We start from the raw sequence: 20,528 nt of genomic DNA on the forward strand, positions 1-20,528 counted from the left end.
AATTTGCATTTCCCTAACAACTAATGACGTTGAACAAGTTTTCACGTGATTATTTCTCATCTTTATATCCTCTTTGGTGAAATGTCTGATATTATGCCTTTTGCTTAGCTTACTTTTTATTAGGTTGCCTGTTTTCTTATTGTTGGGTCTTCAGAGTTCTTTATATATACTAGGTACAAGTCCTTTGACAGATGTCTAATTTTCTGATATTTTCTTCCAGTCTGTTGTCACTTATCGGACAGAAGTTTTGGATAACATCTAGTTTATCAGTTTCTTTCATGACTCATGTTTTTGGCATTGTATCTGAAAACTCATTGGCAAACCCAAGGTCATGCAGATTTTTTCCTAGAACTGTAATAGCTTTACATTCTATCTTATGACTTAGTCTTTTCTTTCATTTCTCTATATAAGTAGCATTCTTGCTTGCCTCATCCTTTTTAACATATAACATATCTCTTAGGTCATTGACTTACTATCTGTCCTTAATACATCTTAAGCGTTTGCCTGTAGTCTTACAAGCTACTTACTTATTTACTATCTAGACTTATTTTTTATGGATTTCATCCATCTGAATGTTTTTCTTATGCATAGAAGAACTTAATATTCTCAAAGTCAGAGCACATCACAGTGTTTAAGTTACTTAAAGTATTGGAATATCACATGCCTTATAGTGTGATCTTCTAGCATATTGTTGCCAGTTAAGTGTGTCATCCACTATGATATTAAAACAAGATTCCTGTGTCTTTATTTTCAAGTCCATTAACCATTGTGTGTTAAGGCATTAAGAGGTCAAAAGCTTTCCTATTCCTGGGTGTATGTAGATATTTAAAAATAACACAATTGGTAGTAACAAGTAATCTTAAGATAAATTGGTCCTTTGAAATATAAATATTTGTTCTAAGTTTTTTTGCCTTCAAATGGCTTATATATAAACAGATGTCATAAAATGTCTGGAAATGTAGCTCTAAAAGCCAGGAATTGAGGCTTAATCACGTTAAAAAAAAAAAAAAAAAAAAAAAAGACCTAAGTAAATGGGTTCATCAGATAGAAAAAAAGATGAATATTGAAAATTAAATAAAACAAGCCAAAATTAGTAATAACACAAGCAATGGTAATAATATTATTGTGCTATTTATTTATTGAGCATCCTAGGTGCTGTGCTAACCTTAACCACTTATGTCTATCGTTGAATTTAATAGGTAGCACATCATCGTCTTTTATATTCATTGGCTTGTAAACAAGAACACAGAGCATCTTGGCTAGGTGTCCAGAAGTTACTGCTTTTCATTGGTTGCCTCTCTGAGACTGTCTGCTAGTATAGTCGAACTCTCTGCCTTCGTAATTGTTTTCTAACAGCTACTGCTGGCTGTATACAAACTGAATTTCTGGACTACTCTGATAATAAGAAATAGAAGTTACAGGGTTATCCTTACTTACCCTAAAATCTCAAGTATTAAAGTTACATTCATTGTCATTACATAGCTACCAACCTCAGCAATCTTGTGATTATATTTACCACCTGTTGACCTGGTCTTTCCACATACCACAAGGAAGCTTTAAAGAATAAAAACGGGGATGCTGGGGTAGCTCAGTTGGTTAAGCATCCAACTCTTGATTTTGGTTCAGGTCATGATCTTACAGTTCTTGAGATTGAGCCCTGTGTCGGGCTCTGCATTGAGAGTGGAGCCTGCTTAAGATTCTCTCTCTGTCCCTGTGCCCCTCTCCCCTGCTTGAGCACTCTCTCTCATTCTCTAAATAAATAAATAAACTTTTTTTTTTTTTTAATAAAAAACCCCACACTCCTTTCCTGCTTCATATTATCTCTTAGCACCCTGTTTACGTTTGAGAGAGTGCAAGCATGGGAGGGGCAGAGAGAGAGACAGGGAGACAGAGAATCTAAAGCAGGCTCTGTGCTGTCAGCGCAAAGTCTAATGTGGGGCTCAAACCTACTAATCGTGAGATCATGACCTGAGCTGAAGTTGATGCTCAACTGACTGAACCACCCAGGCACCCCTCTTAGCACCTTGTTTCTAACTGCCTCTAGGGCTTTGACTTTAAATGTCCTTTTATCCTCATTTTTGCCTCTCCTCACTTCTTACATTCTGCTGCCCGGTTCTGTAAATCCATCAGGGTCCTTTAACATGTGCTGTCTTCCTGGAATTTTCTTCACTTAGTGTCATCCCATGATAAATTCTGATACGTACTTCAAGACCCAATTCAAGTATTTCCTTCCCATGAGGTTGTTTTTGACGTGTATTCTCTTCATCACCCCCTCCCAAACAGACTTAATTGATTTTTCTTCAGATGGACACTATTTTCACTATGCACTTATAAATCTTTATTTTTTACATGGCTAGAAGTTTCTCTAGTGTAAAGTCCTTCATTCCCCTCCCCCACATACTTCATTTTTATTCATCTCACCCAGCATAACCATCATTCAAAAAAAGTTGATGAATGAATCTTCCTTCTTTGCCCTCCTCTGTGTTCAGAGCCCCTTCTCCTTCCATATGTTTTATGTGAAAACAACCTTGATTTTCTCCACATTTATTACTGTATTTTTAAAAAATCTAAATCCGTGGTTTTCAGTGCTTTTTTTTTTTTAAGTGGTATTCTTTCTTCAAATGAAAACTTACACACATATACCCACATATAAACAGGTAACGTCGGGGAAGGTTGGAGGTCTTCCTTCTGGCACTTCTTGGGAACTCATGGGGTTCCAAGTAGTATGGTTTTAAAATTATTGACCTTATTGCTACCTCAGCTTTTGAGTCCTTCCAAATCATTCTTCACATTGCTTAAAGAGAGATCGTTTTAAAACAAAAATAAAATTCTCATGCTTTAAATTTCTTTAATGAGTTCCCATGACCTCACCTCACATGTGAGCTTCTTAGAACCTAAGGCTATGTCTCTTTCACCTTTGTGTCTGTAGTACCTGCTGTGGGTTTGGTACCCAGTCACCTAGGTGCTCCATGAATATTAAAGATAGTGAAGGAACTTTGCATGATTTCCTATCTTCGTCATTCCAATGGCTTCTCTTTGCTCATATTGGCAATGTCCGCTTCTCTCATTCAGAGCTTTCCCATTTTTCAGGGCCAAGCAAATCTTCCTGATTTTAAAGCTATCCTTAGGGGTGCTTGGGTGGCTCAGTCTTTTGGCCATCCAACTTCGGCTCAGGCCATGATCTCGCGGTCCATGAGTTCGAGTCCTGCATTGGGCTCTGGGCTGACAGCTCAGAGCCTGGAGCCTGCTTCAGATTCTGTGTCTCCCTCTCTCTCTCTCTGTACCTCCCCCATCTCTCTCTCTCTCAGAAATAAACGTTAAAAAAATTTTTAATTATCTCAGAAATGGGATGAGTTAAAAAAAAAAAAAAGCTCTCCTTCGTGTCAGCAGCATTCATCAGTTTCCCATTCTTTGATTTCTAAAATAGCATGTCGCTGTTAGAAAGAACAACATATTTGCTGTACTGCATTTCATGCATTGTGTTACTACACCAGAGATGGTGTAACCTCTGCCTGGGTAATTAATTCTAGCCAAAAAGTGAAAATTCATAGGTTTCCAAGGTAGTTTCTTCTCCACGAGAATATACTTTGCTCAGTTCTGAGATATATAATTCTGCTTATAATTTAGGTTTCTAAATCATTCAAGGTTGTAATATTAAGTTTATACTCTAGTACAGTTGTATGTCAAGACAGATTTGCCGTTGTTTCTCAACATGTTGTAGGTTGAACAATAAATCTTTGTTTTATTGTGTCTTCTGAAACCAAAATTGGTGTTGAGTCAGCTCATAGCCTGCAAATCAAACCGAAATCTTTGAAAAAGTACATGCAATGAATTAAAAGTATTAGGTGTGATTTTTACCATGGATCATTTTTTCAGGTTCTCGTTCAGAAAGAGGAACCGTAGCTTTATGCTCTTAATATTCTTTTGGTGTGCTTCCTGAGTTTTCTGTTCCTTGTGTATATTTCAGTAAGTGTTTCTTTTGTTGCTTTCAGAATTGTTTATAATTACATTTTATGTGAGAACAGTTTTCTAAAAAAAAAAAATCAAAATGCTAATAAGAAAAATGTATTTCATTTCCTTAAAAATAACCACCAGAGCTCATGTTACCAAAGGATTATTATATTCTTGTGCAGGCTTGAAGACATGTTGCTTATTTTTAACTATATTTTTCATTTCTGTAATTACTTTGTGGCCCTTCATAAACTAACTTGTTTTCAATAAATTGAAACGATCTCTATTTAGAACAAGGGGTAAATATTTCCAACGCTTTGCGCAGGAAGACTTTTCTCGGAGACACCTGTACTGTTATATTTTATTTTTTTGACGGTATTGTGGAAGGAAAAGTGGATACTGTGTCTTTAATGGAAAGCAAAAGGTTATCTTTCTCTGGCCTTTGTGTGTATGTGCTGATGTGGATGTAGGCAGCCAGACAGGCAATGTGTGCAGAGAGACTAGGGAACCGGCTGTGGATCGATAGAAGTCGTGTGAAGTGAATTAATGCGAGGCAGGCCGTCTGTCTGTCATAAGGATTGTGGGGAATGTGGGGCAGTGTGGTCAGTCACTGCAGAGATCTGCTTCCAATAAATTCAAGCCTTCTGCCTGAAAATAAACTCTAGGTACACATGTACTCCCTTCCTTATTGTTAAATTTTACTTTATTCAAAGTAAATGTTCCCAGCAAATTATTGCCTCTAGTATACTTTAATTGGACCACTGGAAAGCCACCATTGTGAGAAGCCGATGAAATAAAAATACCTGCTATTCTTTTAGATCCATTTTTCAATCTCTGTGGAAATCTATATTATTGTGGGAATGAGAAATATAATTTTTGTTAATATTTATAAGCATTGTGGTATGTATTTTTCTGAATCCTAACAGTATTGTTTATCACTTTCATCCATCTAATCTTCAATAAGATAATAAAATTATAATGAACTCAAATGGTTTTATATTCCAGTATGGATTAAGAGCTGTATTTTAAATGTTACTCTATTAAAATTTAGTATTTAATCTTTGATTATTAAGTTAATCACATGACACTGAGATCTTGTGAGTTCCTATTATTTACCCTTATTCAGATAGTATTAGCCAGTAGGACAAAAATGTTTATGAAGGTAATTTGAAGCTTTTGAAAAATAAATTTTAAAATAATGTACCTGATTTTGCTGATGTGGAGAGGCAAGTGCTGTTTTATTCCATTGACTTTGAAAACTATATCCCATATTTACATTAAAAACATTGTTTTTCTAAAGTGTTTAAAACACTGTGTACAAAGAGACAAGTGTGTGTGTTTGTGCATAATCTCACAATGAATGGTGATCTCAGTGTTTAGAATCCAGATGCCATGGAGAGCTCCTAATCGTCCTCCTGCCCTCTCTCTCTTACTGCTGCCAGCCACAGCCCACCCTCCCCCTTTCGCTGCGTGTCCAAACTTACTCAGACCTGTTTCCTGTTCCATCCCATTTTTCCCTTGTTTTCCTCCTGATTCGCAGTATAGAACCAATTTATAGACACCTATTGTCTGGCATAATATACATTCATTTTTTTTTTTTTTTTAATTTTGTGAAATCTGGATTTGGGAACTAACTGGTGTTTTAAGTATCTTGTGTCTTTCTCTTTTTTGTATCTATCTCTGTACCTCATTATCATCTCTTTACTGTACCTTTTTGTTGTATATCTTTCCCCAATGCTTGCTTTTCTTGGTATATTTAAAAACCTGAGAAAACTCCTGTTTTCTTGGTATATTTAAATAACAAATTTGTATCATGGGATTGAAAGTATTCAGTTCTATTCAAGATTTTTTTTTTAAGTTTATTTTGAGAGAGAGGATGTGAGCAGGGGAGGGGCAGAGCGAGAGAGGGAGAGAGTCCCAAGCAGACTCCGTGCTGTCAGCACAGAACCCAGTGTGGGGTTTGATCCCAACTGTGGGATCATGACCCGAGCCGAAATCAAGAGTTGGTTGCTTAACCTACTGAGCCATCCAGGCGCCCCATACAAGGTGTATTTATGAAATGTTCATTATTGCCAAGTATTTTGGGGATGCTCAGAAAGTAACTAAGTCTCAGATTTTATGGTGCCGTTTGAGAAATAAGTTCGCTTACATCAAGTGTGTAAGAAAATAGCAAAGTACCACCATATAACTAGTGAACAACCTTTGCAATCTTTATTATCAATATGCAAGAGAGGTGCCTGGGTGGCTCAGTTGGTTAAGCATCTGACTCTTGATTTCTGCTCGGGTCATGATCTCATGGTTTATGGGATCGAGCTCTGTGTTGGGCTCTGTGCTAACAGCACAGAGCCTGCTTGGGATTCTGTCCTCTCTCTTCACCTCTGCCTCCCCCATGTGTGTGCTCTCTCTCTCTCTCTCTCTCTCAAAATAAATAGACTTAAAAAAATATACAAGAAACTGAGGCTTCCAGAAAAGTATTTTCTTTTCTTTTTAAATTTATTTTTAGAGAGCTTGCGTGTGTGTGTGCGCGCGCGCGCGCACGCGCAAGCGGGAGGAGGGACAAAGAGACTCTCAAGCAGGGTCTGTGCTATCAGTGAAGAGCTTGAAGCAGGGCTCGAACTCACGAACTGTGAGATTATGACCTGAGCCAAAATGAAGATGACACACTTAACCGATTGAGCCACCCAGGCACCCTCATATAACTATCTTCTAAGTGGACTTTTCTTCATATTTGTCAGGAATATTTCATCATCTTATTGAGAGGGGATAGTGACTTTTATGCTTGAAAATGTTTAGTTTTTTTTATAACAAAAAGAAAGTATACCAATTTTCTCTAGTCTTTCTGTTTCATGGAAAACAGCATTGTGTTCTGGCATAATCCTCAGTTCTCTTTAGTGGCAGTGATGTAATACCTTCTATTGTATCTGTTTTTTTTTAAGTTAGATTTATTGAGGTATGATTTATACGTAGTAAAATTCACCCTTTTCTGGTAATTTTACCCTTCTTTGAGTTTTTAGCAAATGTGGATAGTCCTGTCCCCACTTCCACAAACAGCATATAGATTATTTTCATTACTCTGAAATATTTACTAATACCATTTTACAGTTAGTCGTCTTGTCCACACCCCTAGCGTCCAGCAGCCACTGGCTCAATTTAGATCCTTTTTTTGGCCTTTTACAGAATAGTTTGGCCTTTTACAGAATATCTGCTGTAATGTTGGCCTGCAAACGTAAGATGGTAATATAACACGTAATTAAATACTGTGGAGATAAAAAACAGCCAAGATGTGGCTGGGAATTGTTTTAATGTTATTCCTTCTCTTGCAGATAATGATTACCATGCTTAGAGGGATTAAATAATAGTTTTACTCGTCTTGTGCCAGACTGTATGGTCCAAAAGTTCAAAAGGAAGAGGTTCTATCGTTTCCTCATAGTGAACTGTTAAAATTAGTTTTTAATGATCTGTAGCATTTGGACTTGAGAGTTGATGGCAGTAATGTGGTCTTTTCCATTCCCCATATCTCTTCCCCTGAGATCTCTCAACATAAGTTAGGAATCTTAGGTATTTTGTTGCCAACCCCATGTCCAGTTTGACTGAAATTAGGATAGTTAAAAACTTATCTTTAAAAAGTAAAGTATATGTGTAATTTTGAAGTGATCAAACCAGTATCTTTTTATTGATTGGTACCAAAATAACCCAGATATTTTGACTGTGAGGACCAACAGAATGAGTTACACAAATGGTCAAAATCAATAATATGATTTGTTTTTTTTAAAAATGAAAAATGGAACATTACTGCTTTTGTAAACATAATATTCATGGCACATTTTTTCTTAGTCATAAATGTTTTATGTGGCTCTTCCCCCCTCTTTTTTCTTCAGCTGCCTAGTAGAAAAGGTGTCAAGAGAGTACCCAGGAGTAGTCTGGATGCTGTGGTTCATCCGAAATGTTAGAAGGCAAACTTTTAAAAATAACTTTATCGAGTATCATTCACATGCCATTAAATTCACCCCTGGAAGTTTACATTTCAGTGGTTTTTAGTGTATTCAAAGTTGTGCAACCCTCACCGCAATTTCTGGACATTTTCATCACCCCAAAAGAAACTGTGCATTCATAGTATCATTCCCCATTTTCCCCAGGTCTCGTAGCCCTAAGTGACCACAATTGTACTTGATGTGTATAGATTTGCCTATTTGGGACGTTTCATGTAAATGGAATCATACAACATGTGGCGTGTCGTGACTGGTTTCTTTTACTTAATACTTCATTTCTCTGTATTGCTGATTAATACTCCATTGTGTGAATATACCAATTTATTATGTGATAAATTGTGACATATTCATATATTCAGTTGATGGACAATTCAGATTGTTTGCACCCTTTGGCTTTTATGAATAATGCTGCTGCGAACATTCATGTACAAGTCAGTGTGGATATAGGTTTTCATTCCCTGGGAGTACAGTTGCTGGGTTTATATGATAATTCTGTTTAACCTTTTGAGGAACCGCCAGACTGTTTGCTGTAGAGTTTTCAGGGTTTCTTACAGAGGGGCACCTTGCTGGTTCAGTCCATAGAGCATGTGAGTCTTATTCTCAGGGTTGTGAGTTTGAGCCCATTGGGTATGGAGACTACTTAAAAAAAAAATCTTTAAAAGTTAAAAAAATAAATAAATAGTTCCTTATATAGGTTAAGCACTAGTCCCTTGTTGGGTATGTGATTTGTGAATCTTTTGTCCCAGTCTTTAGTTTGTTTTTTTATCCTCTTAATGGGGTCTTTTGCAGAGCAAAAGTGTTGAATTTGGTGAAGTCTATGTCCGCTATTTTTTCTTTTATGGACTGTGCTTTTGGTGTCATCTCTAGCCTTTGATCTCCAGGATTTTCTCTTTTTTTCTAAAAGTTTATAATTTTATGTTCTACGTTTAAGTCCATGATCAGTTTTAGTTAATTTTTGTATACGCTGTGGGCCTTAGGTCAAGGTTCGTATTTTTGCCTATGGACGTCCAGTTGTAATAGCCCACCTGTTGACGAGATTACTTCCCCCCCTTGAACTGCTTGCACCTCTGTCAAAAATCGGTTGTGCATGTTTGTTTTTTCTTGGTCCTCTGTTTTGTTCCATTAACCGAAAACCACATAGTTTTAATAAATTTATATAATAAGTCTGGAAATGGAATAGACTTTTTTCCCCTACCTTTTCCTTTTCTTCCCCCCAGAGTTCTTCTGGCTATTCTAGTTCCTGTGTCTTTCCATTTAATTTTAGAATAATTTAGTCTGTATCTACAAAAAAATTGTGCCGAGATTTTGACACGAATTGCATTAAACCTATATATCAATTTATGGAGAATTAACATCTTTACTGTGTTGAATATTCCAGGACATGAACACGGTATGTCTCTCCATTTCATTTATTTACATCTTTGATTTTTTTTGCAGGGGAGGTGGTGTCAGGATTTTGTAGCTTTCAGCCTACAATTCCTGTTGTATATGTTTCTTTTAGATTTACATCTAAGTATTTCAGCTTTTTGAACCATTGTTAGTAGCATTTTTTTTTAAATTTAGTTTCATTGCTAGCATATAAAAATACAGTTGATCATTTGGTTTTTTTTTCTTGTATTCTGCAGCCTTACTGAACTCACTCAGTTTTTTATAGATTCCTTTGGATTTTCTATGTGGACAATCATTGTATCCTCAGATAGGGACAGTTTACTTCATCCACTCCAAATGTATCCATGTTCTTTTCTTGCTTTATTACACTGGCTGGAACTTTTAATGCTATGTTATATGAGTGGTGAGTGTGGATATCTTTGCTTCATTCCTGATCACAGGAGGAAAGCATTCCGTTCTTCACCATTAAGTACAATATTAACTATAGATTTTTAGCAGATGCTCTTTATTAAGTGAAGAAGTTCATCTCTGTTCCTATTTTTCTGGGAGTTTTATTGTTTTTTTAAATCATGGATTGATGTTGAATTTTGTCAAATGACAGCTATGATCATATGCTTTTTTCTTCTTTAGCCTGTTACTATTTGGGGTTACGTTGATTGGTGTTTGAATATAGAACTAGACTTGCATTCTGGAACTAAAACTCCATTGGTCATGGTGTATAATTCCTTGTGTATGTTGTTGAATTCTATTTCCTTACATTTTGTTTAGGACTTTTGAGACTATCAGCAATACTGATCTATAGTTTTCTTTTTTCTTTTTTTACATTTTCTTTTTTTTTCTATCGAGAGAGAAACGATTTTATAACTTTGGGAAAAAACATTAATCAAAGAACCAGTTTCAGCATAGCTACCTCTTTCAGCCTTGGTTGGTTTGAGATCTACATGTTTGCTCTTTAAGCTCTGTCTCAAGGAATTGAATGCCCCACAGTTGAGTAAGTTACCAGGCACAGCACAAGAACTTCATGGAGGGCTTGACAGTGTTGATACTCAGTATTGTGTGATTCCATGATTTTTCATGGTTATGTTGTGATATTCTGTGTACATACTTCTCACCCTGCCCTGAGGAACTCAGTCCCTGTAAGAACTTCATGGAGAAAGGATATTGGGGTTTGAAATCAAAGACCTATGTGTCCATACTGGTTCTGGAATTTAGTAGCTGTATTATAGTGAGCAATTACTTAACCTCTCTGATTAAATGAGATAAATTTAAATGGATTTATAAACCTGTTACTACAAATAATAGCTTCATTTTTATTGAATCCTTCAATTTTATAGGAAAGGAAAATACTAAAAAAGATCGTTACTATCTAAACTGTTCCTTGGGGCACCTGGGTGGCTCAGTCGGTTAGGCATCCGACTTCGGCTCAGGTCATGATCTGATGGGTTGTGAGTTCGAGCCCCACATCAGGCTCTGTGCTGATGGCTCGGAGCCTGGAGCCTTCTCCGGATTCTGTGTCTCCCTCTCTCTCTGTAACCCTCCCCTGCTCAGTCTGTCTCTCTATCTCTCTCTCTCAAAAATAAACATTAAAAAATTTTTTTTCAACTGTTCCTTAATATCTTTTCCCTATTTCTCTATCATTTTCAAAAATTATCAACTATAAGAAACGAGACAGAGTTTTCAGAGATTTGCATTTTGATTTAATAGGACATCTTTGATTTTGTGTTTAAGCAATAAATCTTTAGAAATGTGGCATTTACCTTATTTCCTCCCCTCTGTGGTTATTTTACTGAAAGCCATTATTAAGTAATTAACTTCACAGTATATTTTTGGCAATCCTCCTCCTTTATTTTAGAATCTTATCTTGAAAGCCCAACAACAAAATGATACCGCAGAAGAATGGCTTTGTCGTTTGACATTCATCAGGGACCACTGATGGACACTTTATTTTTGTATCAGAGCAGTTTTGAGCAAAGTGGTGGTTCTAACGTGGTATGTCCTCTTCCCCAAACTGAAGTCATTAGGCCTTGGAACTGTGTCCTGGTAGATTTAGCTCTGGATCATTCAGGCGCTTAAAGACTGAGATTTCCGTCTCTTGGTGACTTTGGTAAACCTGAGGCAGCAGGACTGAATTTCACGCAGAAACGTTTAAGTTAATATACGTTGGAGGAAAAAAAGAGAAGCCCTTGAATATTTAGAGCTTTGATTTTTAAAATATTTTGATGGATACAATGGATGTAGTTATTGAAGTGCTTATTTAAAAGATTGACTAGAAGGCTCAATTCCTTAAAAAAAAAAAAAAAAGGGAAAGAAAAAAAGGTTCAATTCCTAAAGTAACTTCCAATGGTGAAATTTTTGTATTTCATGATTTAGTAATACCCGTTGAATAACTATATGAAAAATACTGAGATACCCTACTATCCATTGCCAAATTAGAAATAACGTAGTATATGCAAATTGGCAACAAAATATATCTTCAAAAGTGGAAACATAGCTTATAAGGAAAGACATTTGCCTCAGCTGGCAAGTTTCTCAGGTAATTTACAGAATGGAAGCTTCTGGCCCCGGATCTAGTTCGTCCGTCTGCTTCTGTTAGGTTTTTTCAGTGTGCTAATTATCAGATCTCCTGTCTACTTCCTCCATAGACAGTGATAGTGTCTACTTTGAGGTGGTGCATTTCAGGTGTCTTACATAGATCCAGAGCGCTTGCGGGCATTTCGGCCTTCTAGCCCCCAAATTGTAAGCAAACTAATATTAAAAAGAAGTAAACTTTTAAAGTGGTCCTTCACTTTTAGGGTTTTTCCCCCCCTCTTTGCAGCTTAATTACGTCTAGATCACCTAAAATAACTGTAGTAAAAATGTTGTTAGGAATCAAGTAAAAATGTAATGTATTGAAGCATCCTTTTTCTGTTTTTCCCAGAACTGAGTTGAGTCAGTGTAGTTTGTACCTGTGTACATATATGCGTACAAAGAAATAGAGCACATGTGAATATTTTGTTCATTAATCTGTGACTCTTCCTAATTGTGGTGAATTGTGTGTGTGTGTGTGTGTGTGTGTTTTAATGTATTGCATTTGTATCTAGTAGGTAAATTAAGAAGCTTTAAGAGTTTGGGTGCACCTTTCTTTTAGTTTTTAAAACTAACCCTTGTGATTCCATTTGTTGTAGCTGGAGTCTCAGCAGAAGCCATGCAGACTATCGGCACTGCTCCTGATGCCCTGGGGCCAGAAGCCAAAGTCCAGGAAGAAGAGCACGACCTTGCAGATGATGACATCACAACCGGTGAGCAGGGACATCTTTCACATAATCTGGATGAGTTTTATCCAGTATTGGAATGTGCTTTTAGATTATTTGTAATGGGATTAAATATGTTGATGGAAAAGAGGGAAACTTGTATTGATGGAATGTTTAGTTTTATGAGACTCTTTAGTGTCCTTTTGATCTTGAAGTGGAAAGAAGCAGAAGTGTTTATTTGGTCTCAGTTTGCTCATTGTTGCTATAACAATGAACTTGCTAGCTGTGCATTTGATTTCCTGGAGACCTTCTAATTCAGAGGCTGGGATCATTACTAAAGCCTTGAAACGTGTAGAGGAATACACCTTATGAAAGGTTTTGCAATTATAGGGTAAACTGAAGGATACCAAAGTTGTAACAGCAATGCAGGCTGTATAAGGAAACTTAATAGATATTCTTTGCACCTATATTATAGAAGTCGATGCTGCTTTTTAAAGTTATTTACATTGCTTAGATATTGAATAATCTTACCTATATTATTTATTATATAACTAAAGGAATAAAGTAAAATTTAGGAAAACTATATACCACGTATGGTTCCATATTCTGTGTTTTATGTTTATACATGTTCAGCCTATCTTTTTATAGACTTAAGTCAGTTTCAGTTACTGGATCTCCAAATGCATTCAGCTCAATTTCTTTAATGTACAGAGGATTAAAAACAACCTACTATAAATATTTTTATTGGTATTAAGAATGATAAACTTTTGATTTTTGTATAGATGGTTATTATGTAAAATCTGACCATAGAAATCCATAATTATTGTGAAGCAACAAATAGTAACTTAATAGTAATCAGTAATTTGAGGGGCGCCTGGGTGGCTCAGTTGGCCGAGTATCCAACTTCCACTCAGGTCATGGTCTCACGGTTTGTGAGTTTGAGCCCCGCGTCGGACTCTGTGCTGACAGCTCAGAGCCTGGAGCCTGCTTCGGATTCTGTGTCTCCCTCCCTCTCTCTGCCCCTCCCTCACTCACACTCTGTCTCCCTCTGTCTTTCAAAAATGAATACACATTAAAAAAAAAAAAAATAGCAATCAATAATTTGAAAGAAGCATGCCCGGAAAACATCAGTAAAACTTTCAGCAAAAACTAAAGAAACTTTAAAAAAAAAAAAAATGGAGGGAGGTTTTTAGCTCTTAAAGCTCTGTGTGGTAGGTTCTTTACTGTTACTACCTGAATGCCTTTAAAATTTTGTCACTGGAAAGAAGTTGAGGGAGCCTAATAATCTCCCTTGAAAATTTACAAAGCATGTAATCAACAACCTGGAGCCTTGTGCCTATTGCTGCAAATAAGTAGTTGACTAAATTGAGGCGCATCTGGTTTTCAGTAAAAATGCTGGTGGCCGTGACCTGCTACATTTTAATCCTTTAAATGTGTCAGTTCATTGATTGAAAACATTTCAACTTAAATGTAAATATAAACGATTTCAGAAATTCCCAACTTTTCTGAAAGTCATTTAGCATTGCACAATTACGGATTTTGTTTCAGTCGTGACTAGAGGAGATGATTGCACCTGCAGATTTTTTTTTTAACATTTCTTTTAAGCTTATTTATTTACTTGGCGAGAGAGAAAGAAAGTGCAAGTTGGGGAGGGGCAGAGAGAGAGAGAGAATCCCAAGCAGACTCCACACACTGCGAGCGTGGAGCCCCGTGCAGGGCTCGAACTCACAAACTGTGAGATCATGACCTGAGCCGAAGTCAGATGCTTAACCAACTGAGCCACCCAGGTGCCTCCAGATTTTTTTAAATTAGTTCTTTATTCAGTTATCATTGCTTTTTAAAGTGTTATAGGTACGTTTTAATTCTCTGTTAATTTTAAAGGCCCTCTAGTCTATAAAAAGTAGTGGTTTAATGCATAGAAGAAAAGAAGTTGCCTTTGTAATAGAATAACTTAATTTGTACTCTGGAAAAAAAAAAGCTTAATTTTTGAGCACTCAGGTGAGCATTATTAAATCAGTACACTGAAATTTTAAATTACACACCACCATCATCATGAGACAGCAAATAGCACATGGCTGTTCTTTTATTTGTATAAAGAAGCTTAAAAATGAAAATCTAGCTTGGAGAGTCAGTTAATGCTATTTAAACTGTATTTTAATCTGTAAGAAGTTAAGTTAAACATATGTGATGAATGGCTTTTATCAGTTGACTTACTCACTTCATGCCGTGGGTACCAGGGGCAAGAATGTTCAAAGAATTTAAATAACTAGAAAAGGCTTCCTTCATGTGTTGTCAGAGCAACTAGCATGTTGCAGCCTGTAGATCGTTTAGGTTACCTTTGAATTGTGTGACTTGATTAAGATGTGGTATAGATTTTTGTGAAGGTTTAGAAGAAAACCATATTTCTTTTATTGACTAGAATTCTTTATAAATTACATTATGAAAAATATGGTAGATATGTTGAGAGAAACCTGTTTCAGGCACAAGAATCTTATTTTGGGATGAGCACCATTGTAGAGGACGAGTACTACAAAAGGGAAATCTGGCCAGTTTAGCCATTGACTTTGAAAAATCAGGGAGTTTTCTGGTTACTTAAATTGAATTGCTCTATTGTATCTTTTCACAAAATAAATGGAAAGTATATCAAGGCAGACCTACTTGCCTGTACTTGGAATGCTCGTTTGGGAGCTCTAGTTAGGCTGATACGCATTGTTATGTTAATATTATATTTGTAGCAATCTGTGACTTAATTCTTCAATTAACTTAATTAAACAACTGACCAGTTAAATAGGAAGTATAATTTAGTGCTTTGCTATAGGTAGAACAATTATGTTTGCAATTTTTCTCTTGGGTGAGAAAGAATGATGTATGAATGTTGTCTTAGGACACTGATCTGAGCCTAGCAGTCTTTGTTAGCGCTTGCCTTATAAAAGTAAAGAAGCATGGATAAAGCTTTATAAGTGTTAGCTATGATCAATTGGAACTAATTAAATTTATTTGAAATGAAGAGCCTTAACTGGAAGAGAACAGCTGGAAAAACTGGAAAGAAAAAATTGAGTCTTGATTGAGACAGTTTAAACCTTCACCCTGTCATTTAAAAAATATGCGGCAGCTTCTTTCCGTATCTTTCTTTTTAAAGCTAATATCTATTGATCGGCTCTACAAAGTAATGCCACTTTGCCTGGGTCAACCCACACGTTCGGTTTTACTTACATTCTGTCTTAAGGTTCATCAGCTTCTTTCCTGTAACCAAATGTTTTCAATTACACATCAAAGCTATATTAGCCATTTTCACAGATTAATACTGTTTTTATGTAGAAAAAAAATTAAAACCTACTTCATGTAATTTTTTTATATTACAGTGCAGCATGCATGGGAAAATGTACTTTCTTTTTCATTGGAATTACTTCAGGTTTTGCAATATTCTGTATATTAAACTCTGTTTTAACAACAGTGACATTTTCTTTACAGTGAAAAAGAATGCCATTGATTGTTTCTAGATTATAATTGCAGTGCCACACTAATATTACTGGATACTTGGTGTGTTTGCTTTTATTTGTACAGGATACTTTTATTTTTAGTATTATAATTTAAATGTTTATTTACGTATATAGTCAATATCTGTAAATAATGTATTGTTTTCCTTACAGCATTAAATAGGTCCTAATTAATAGAGTAAATCTCACTAAAAACTAACAGAAAATTTAGATAAGTTACAATCTTTTTTTAAGGTAGTTAATTATCTCTATATACTTTTTATCCTGATAAAGGATGACATTCTGAGTGAGGATGCAGCTATATGTCCCCTAAATGTTGCATTTTAATACATCCTACCCCTAATTGCAGTTAAAAAGAATTTTGGAAAGACTCCATTCACAAACCTGCAATGGATTCCTTTAAGAAAGTCACTAAAGTCTTCTGAGGGTCATACTGCAGTGTCCTGCCCCTTGTTCAATACAGCGTGGACACACTGATCATATAACAGTGGTAAAGGGTCAGAAGTCACTGACATTGTCAAAAAGAAACCACATGATAGTAGATCAGTGGGACAGTTGACAGATTGAGCTGCTTACAACAAAAGCAGCAATGAAATGTGGATTCTGATAGGTGTGTTGACTGTATTTGTTGTATTTCTTGTAAAATGTAAAGTTAATTTAAAAGAAAAAAAGAGAGAAAGAGAGAAATGCGATGGAAAAAAGAAAGACTAGGGAAGGGTATGAGCAATTGAAAGTAACATCCATTGACAAACAATCAACTATGTACCCAGCCCTTTACACTTGACTCTCCCATTTCTTTGAAATGGATACTGATATTTCTGCAGATAGATAGATAAGGAAACAAGCTCAGAGAGTTCACTTTTAAAGGGTCCCGTCCTTAAAGTAGATCTGGGACTTAAAAGAAGGCCTGTCTGACTCCAAAGCTTATGTGTGGTTTTAAATACAATCCCACACTGCCTGATATTCTTAAATTCTTGAACTTTGGCATCTTTTTCTTTTCAAATGTGAGATGTCAGTTCGCCTTTACTGCTTTTGATATCAGACATAAGCCTGATAATTGCTGGATATTTTATTTAAAATACAAACTTATTATTCTAAATTGAGACCAAGAGATTATCTCCTTTAGAAAAAAATCATCACGGGGCGTCTGGGTGGCTCAGTCAGTTAAGCGTCTGACTTCAGCTCAGGTCATGATTTCGTGGTCTGTGGGTTTGAGCCCCATGTTGGGCTGTGTGCTGACAGTTCACAGCCTGGAGCCTGCTTTTTGGTTTCTGTGTCTCCCTCTCTCTCTGCCCCTCCCCTCCTGGCACTCTGTCTCTCTCTCAAAAATAAATAAACAGTAAAATCGTCACATATTCTTTAAATGTTCTTTTTAAATCTGTTCTTTAAATTATTTAGTACTACTGTAATGTAAGACTGTAAACATAAGTATTTATTACTAAATATTTTATTGCATACATGTAAAAGGAAATGCTTACTGTTCTGCCTAGCTTTTTGAAGTCATCAAAAAGTGTGGATTTCTGGGTGAAATACATGGCTCCAAGTAATTTACATTTCTATACTTTTAATCAAGGGGAAGAAAATGTGAATTAAAGTTTTGTTTAGCGTTTAACACTTGGCTTTAGTTGTATGTTGATAGGGAGCAGAGTAGAGTATTTATAAATGTAGTATTTGAGAGTTTCTGATAGGAATATTAAAATACAGTCCAAATTATGGCTTGTAGTCATTCACTCCCTTTCCTCATACTTCCCTCTGGGTGATTGACTTTCCCGTTTCTTTGTTTTTAACTACCACTTACATTAAGCTAATAACTCTCAAATCTGTATCTCCAACCTAGACTTTTCTTCCGGACATCAGATTAATATGTCTTCCTGCCTGAATGTCCTCTAGATACCTACTGTATATTAATTTATAGTTATCCAAAGACCTTTTCATACTAAATTCATATTTTGTAGTAGCTAACATTCTGAAGTCAAAAACCAGGGCAGGGATAACAATTTAGAACAAATGACTTACAATTCTCGTAGATCTGGTACAGTTTTTTTTAGACTGTGAATTATAAGTTGAAGAATGAAAAAGGGAAAAGGTGCAATATAAAAGTCTTATTCTAGTTTACTGATTATAAGGCCTCTGGCTCTATGCTTAGAAGGTGTAGATACTAGGTATCACAACACTATTTCCAATAGTGTTCCTTACATACCAGCAATTTACTTACATACATTTACTACGTCTTTCCTATTAGGTAGTATGTGTGTATCTCCTTAACCTCCCCCCTTCTTCTTAATGGGTTTTAATGACTCAAAAGCATTTGTAACAGATTAGTGAGGGAATACAGGCTCATTTCTAGATAAACTGTCTCCTGATATTTTGAAAATGAAACTTGGAACAGATCTAAGAACATAATTATCTCTGTTATTCCCATTTAAAAGTTTACCTTTTTCTCTTGGAAAACAACCTGTCTTCAAAATTAGGAAGAGGATGCGATTCGTTGCATTTGAATGAGAAAAGATATGAAAAAATGCCTGAGAAAATGTGTTTTGTAACTTCAGTCTCAATGAGGGGTGGAAGGTGGGATGCGCCATCGTGAGGTGCGCAGTCAGAGAAGCAGATTCTGACAGCTCTGGGGAGCCCCCTCCGTGGTCTTCACCGACCCGGGGCTGGAGACGTGCTTATGCATGATGGCGCTGGTTTCTTGTACCCGTTTTGGTTGCTCTCTCTGTGGTCCTGCTTTTCTTCCCTCTGTGCTGGTCTCTCCTGGTGCCCCGGGAGCTGTGCTGCCTCGTTTCTGGGCTCGTCTCTGTCAAAAAAACCAGAATCTCTGGTGGACTTCTTGGAGCCAGGGGTATCGGTGAACCGTTGTCCAAGAGATCCCTCTGGGGCCTGGTGGCCCACTGCAGGAGAAGCAAGGTGGCTTGTATGTTGCGTGGGGAGATGCTCACAGGAAGGAGAGAAATGCAGAATTTTCCCGGAGGCCAGACGTTTGAACACATGCCACTGAGGAAGTAGAGTGTGGAATCATGTTGTGTGTGACGGGGTACGTACGTTTCGTGGCGTTCCTCTGGGTGTCTGCAGTCAGGCACTTAGCGCTAAGGAAACTTGCCTTTTATTGCCCATTGAAATTTTAATGTGTTCAAGATTTAATGTGCCCAAGCCTCTATTTAAAGGCTTGGCCTGGGGTGACTTGCCTAAGAAAAAGTGCAAAAGGAAAAGAGGCAAGAGCAAGGACAAAAGATGGCTAACGAGTACCATCTGAACGTCTAGTTTCTCTTTAAAATTTTTAGACTTTTAAAAATGGGAAATCTACAGAGCATCGATGTATTTTGGCCAAAGACGTGATTGTGCATTTAAAAGAATTATGTTTTGTATACTTGAAGTTTGCTAAGATAGTAGATATTAAACATTTCACCACATAAAGTATCATAAAGAATCAGAGGAGCTATAACAAATTACTTTAATCAGTTGTCGCATTGGCACTGAATCTTTTATAGTGAGAAAAATAGCACTTTGTGTGTGTGTGTGTGTGTGTGGTATTTCCTCTTTGCATATAATATTTTTGCAAGGGGTTGGTCAAATAAACAGTAATCAACACCATCTGAGCAAATTCATCTAAAAGAACACATTTAAAAATCAGGGACTGGGGCACCCGGCTGGCTCAGTCGGTAGAGCACAGGATTCTTGATCTTGTGATTGTAAGTTTGGGCCCCGTGTTGGGTAGAGAGATTACTTATATATATATATATATTTTAACATTTATTTATTTTCAAGAGACAGAGTGTGAGTGGGGGGCAGGGGGAGAGAGAGAGAGAGAGAGAGAGAGAGAGAGAGAGAGAGAGAGAGAGAGAGAGACAGAACCGGAAGCAGGCTCCAGGCTCTGAGCTGTCAGCACAGAGCCCAGTGTTGGGGCTTGAACCCACAAACTGTGAGATCATGACCTGAGCCGAAGTCGGACGCTTAACCGGCTGAGTCACCCAGGCGCCCCGGTAGAGAGATTACTTAAAAAAAAAAAAATTACTTTTAAAAAAAGATCAGGAATTTAAAGTAATAACAATCATAACTCACTAGCATTTATTGAGTACCTAATATGTGTCAGGCTATGCTCTAGGCTCTTTTTAATCCTCACAAGTAATTGGAATAAATTTTCATGATCAATTCCATTTCACAAGAGAGGACAGTGAGGCACAGAATGGTTAAGTAACTTTCTACATAAAGCCCACAGATAGGAAATGGCAGAATTAGGATTTGAATCCAGTCTGTTTTCTTCTAGATCTTATGCTTTTGAATAGAACTATTTATTCAGGGGTGCCTGAGTGGCTCAGTTGGTTGAGGGTCCAACTTTGGCTCAGGTCATGATCTCACAGTTCGTGAGTTCAAGCCCCACGTCAGGATCTGTGCTGACAGCTTACAGCCTGGAGCCTGTTTCACATTCTGTCTGTCTGTCTCTCTCTCTCTCTCTCTCTCTCTCTCTCTCTGCC

At 36.7% G+C, this 20,528-nt stretch overlaps 1 protein-coding gene across 10 annotated transcripts in view; it reads left to right on the forward strand.

Annotated features, from left to right (window-relative positions):
* WDR7 (WD repeat domain 7) overlaps window positions 1-20,528 on the forward strand; it is a 354,022-nt gene that overhangs the window by 144,735 nt on the left and 188,759 nt on the right. For all 10 annotated transcript variants that reach the window (XM_042910255.1, XM_042910254.1, XM_042910263.1 and 7 more), the window contains one exon: window positions 12,494-12,607. In XM_042910255.1, the coding sequence (XP_042766189.1) occupies window positions 12,494-12,607 (114 nt within the window). The remainder of the gene's footprint in view (window positions 1-12,493; window positions 12,608-20,528) is intronic.

This window comes from Panthera leo, chromosome D3 (genome assembly GCF_018350215.1).
Source record: "Panthera leo isolate Ple1 chromosome D3, P.leo_Ple1_pat1.1, whole genome shotgun sequence".
Taxonomy (NCBI): Eukaryota; Metazoa; Chordata; class Mammalia; order Carnivora; family Felidae; genus Panthera; species Panthera leo.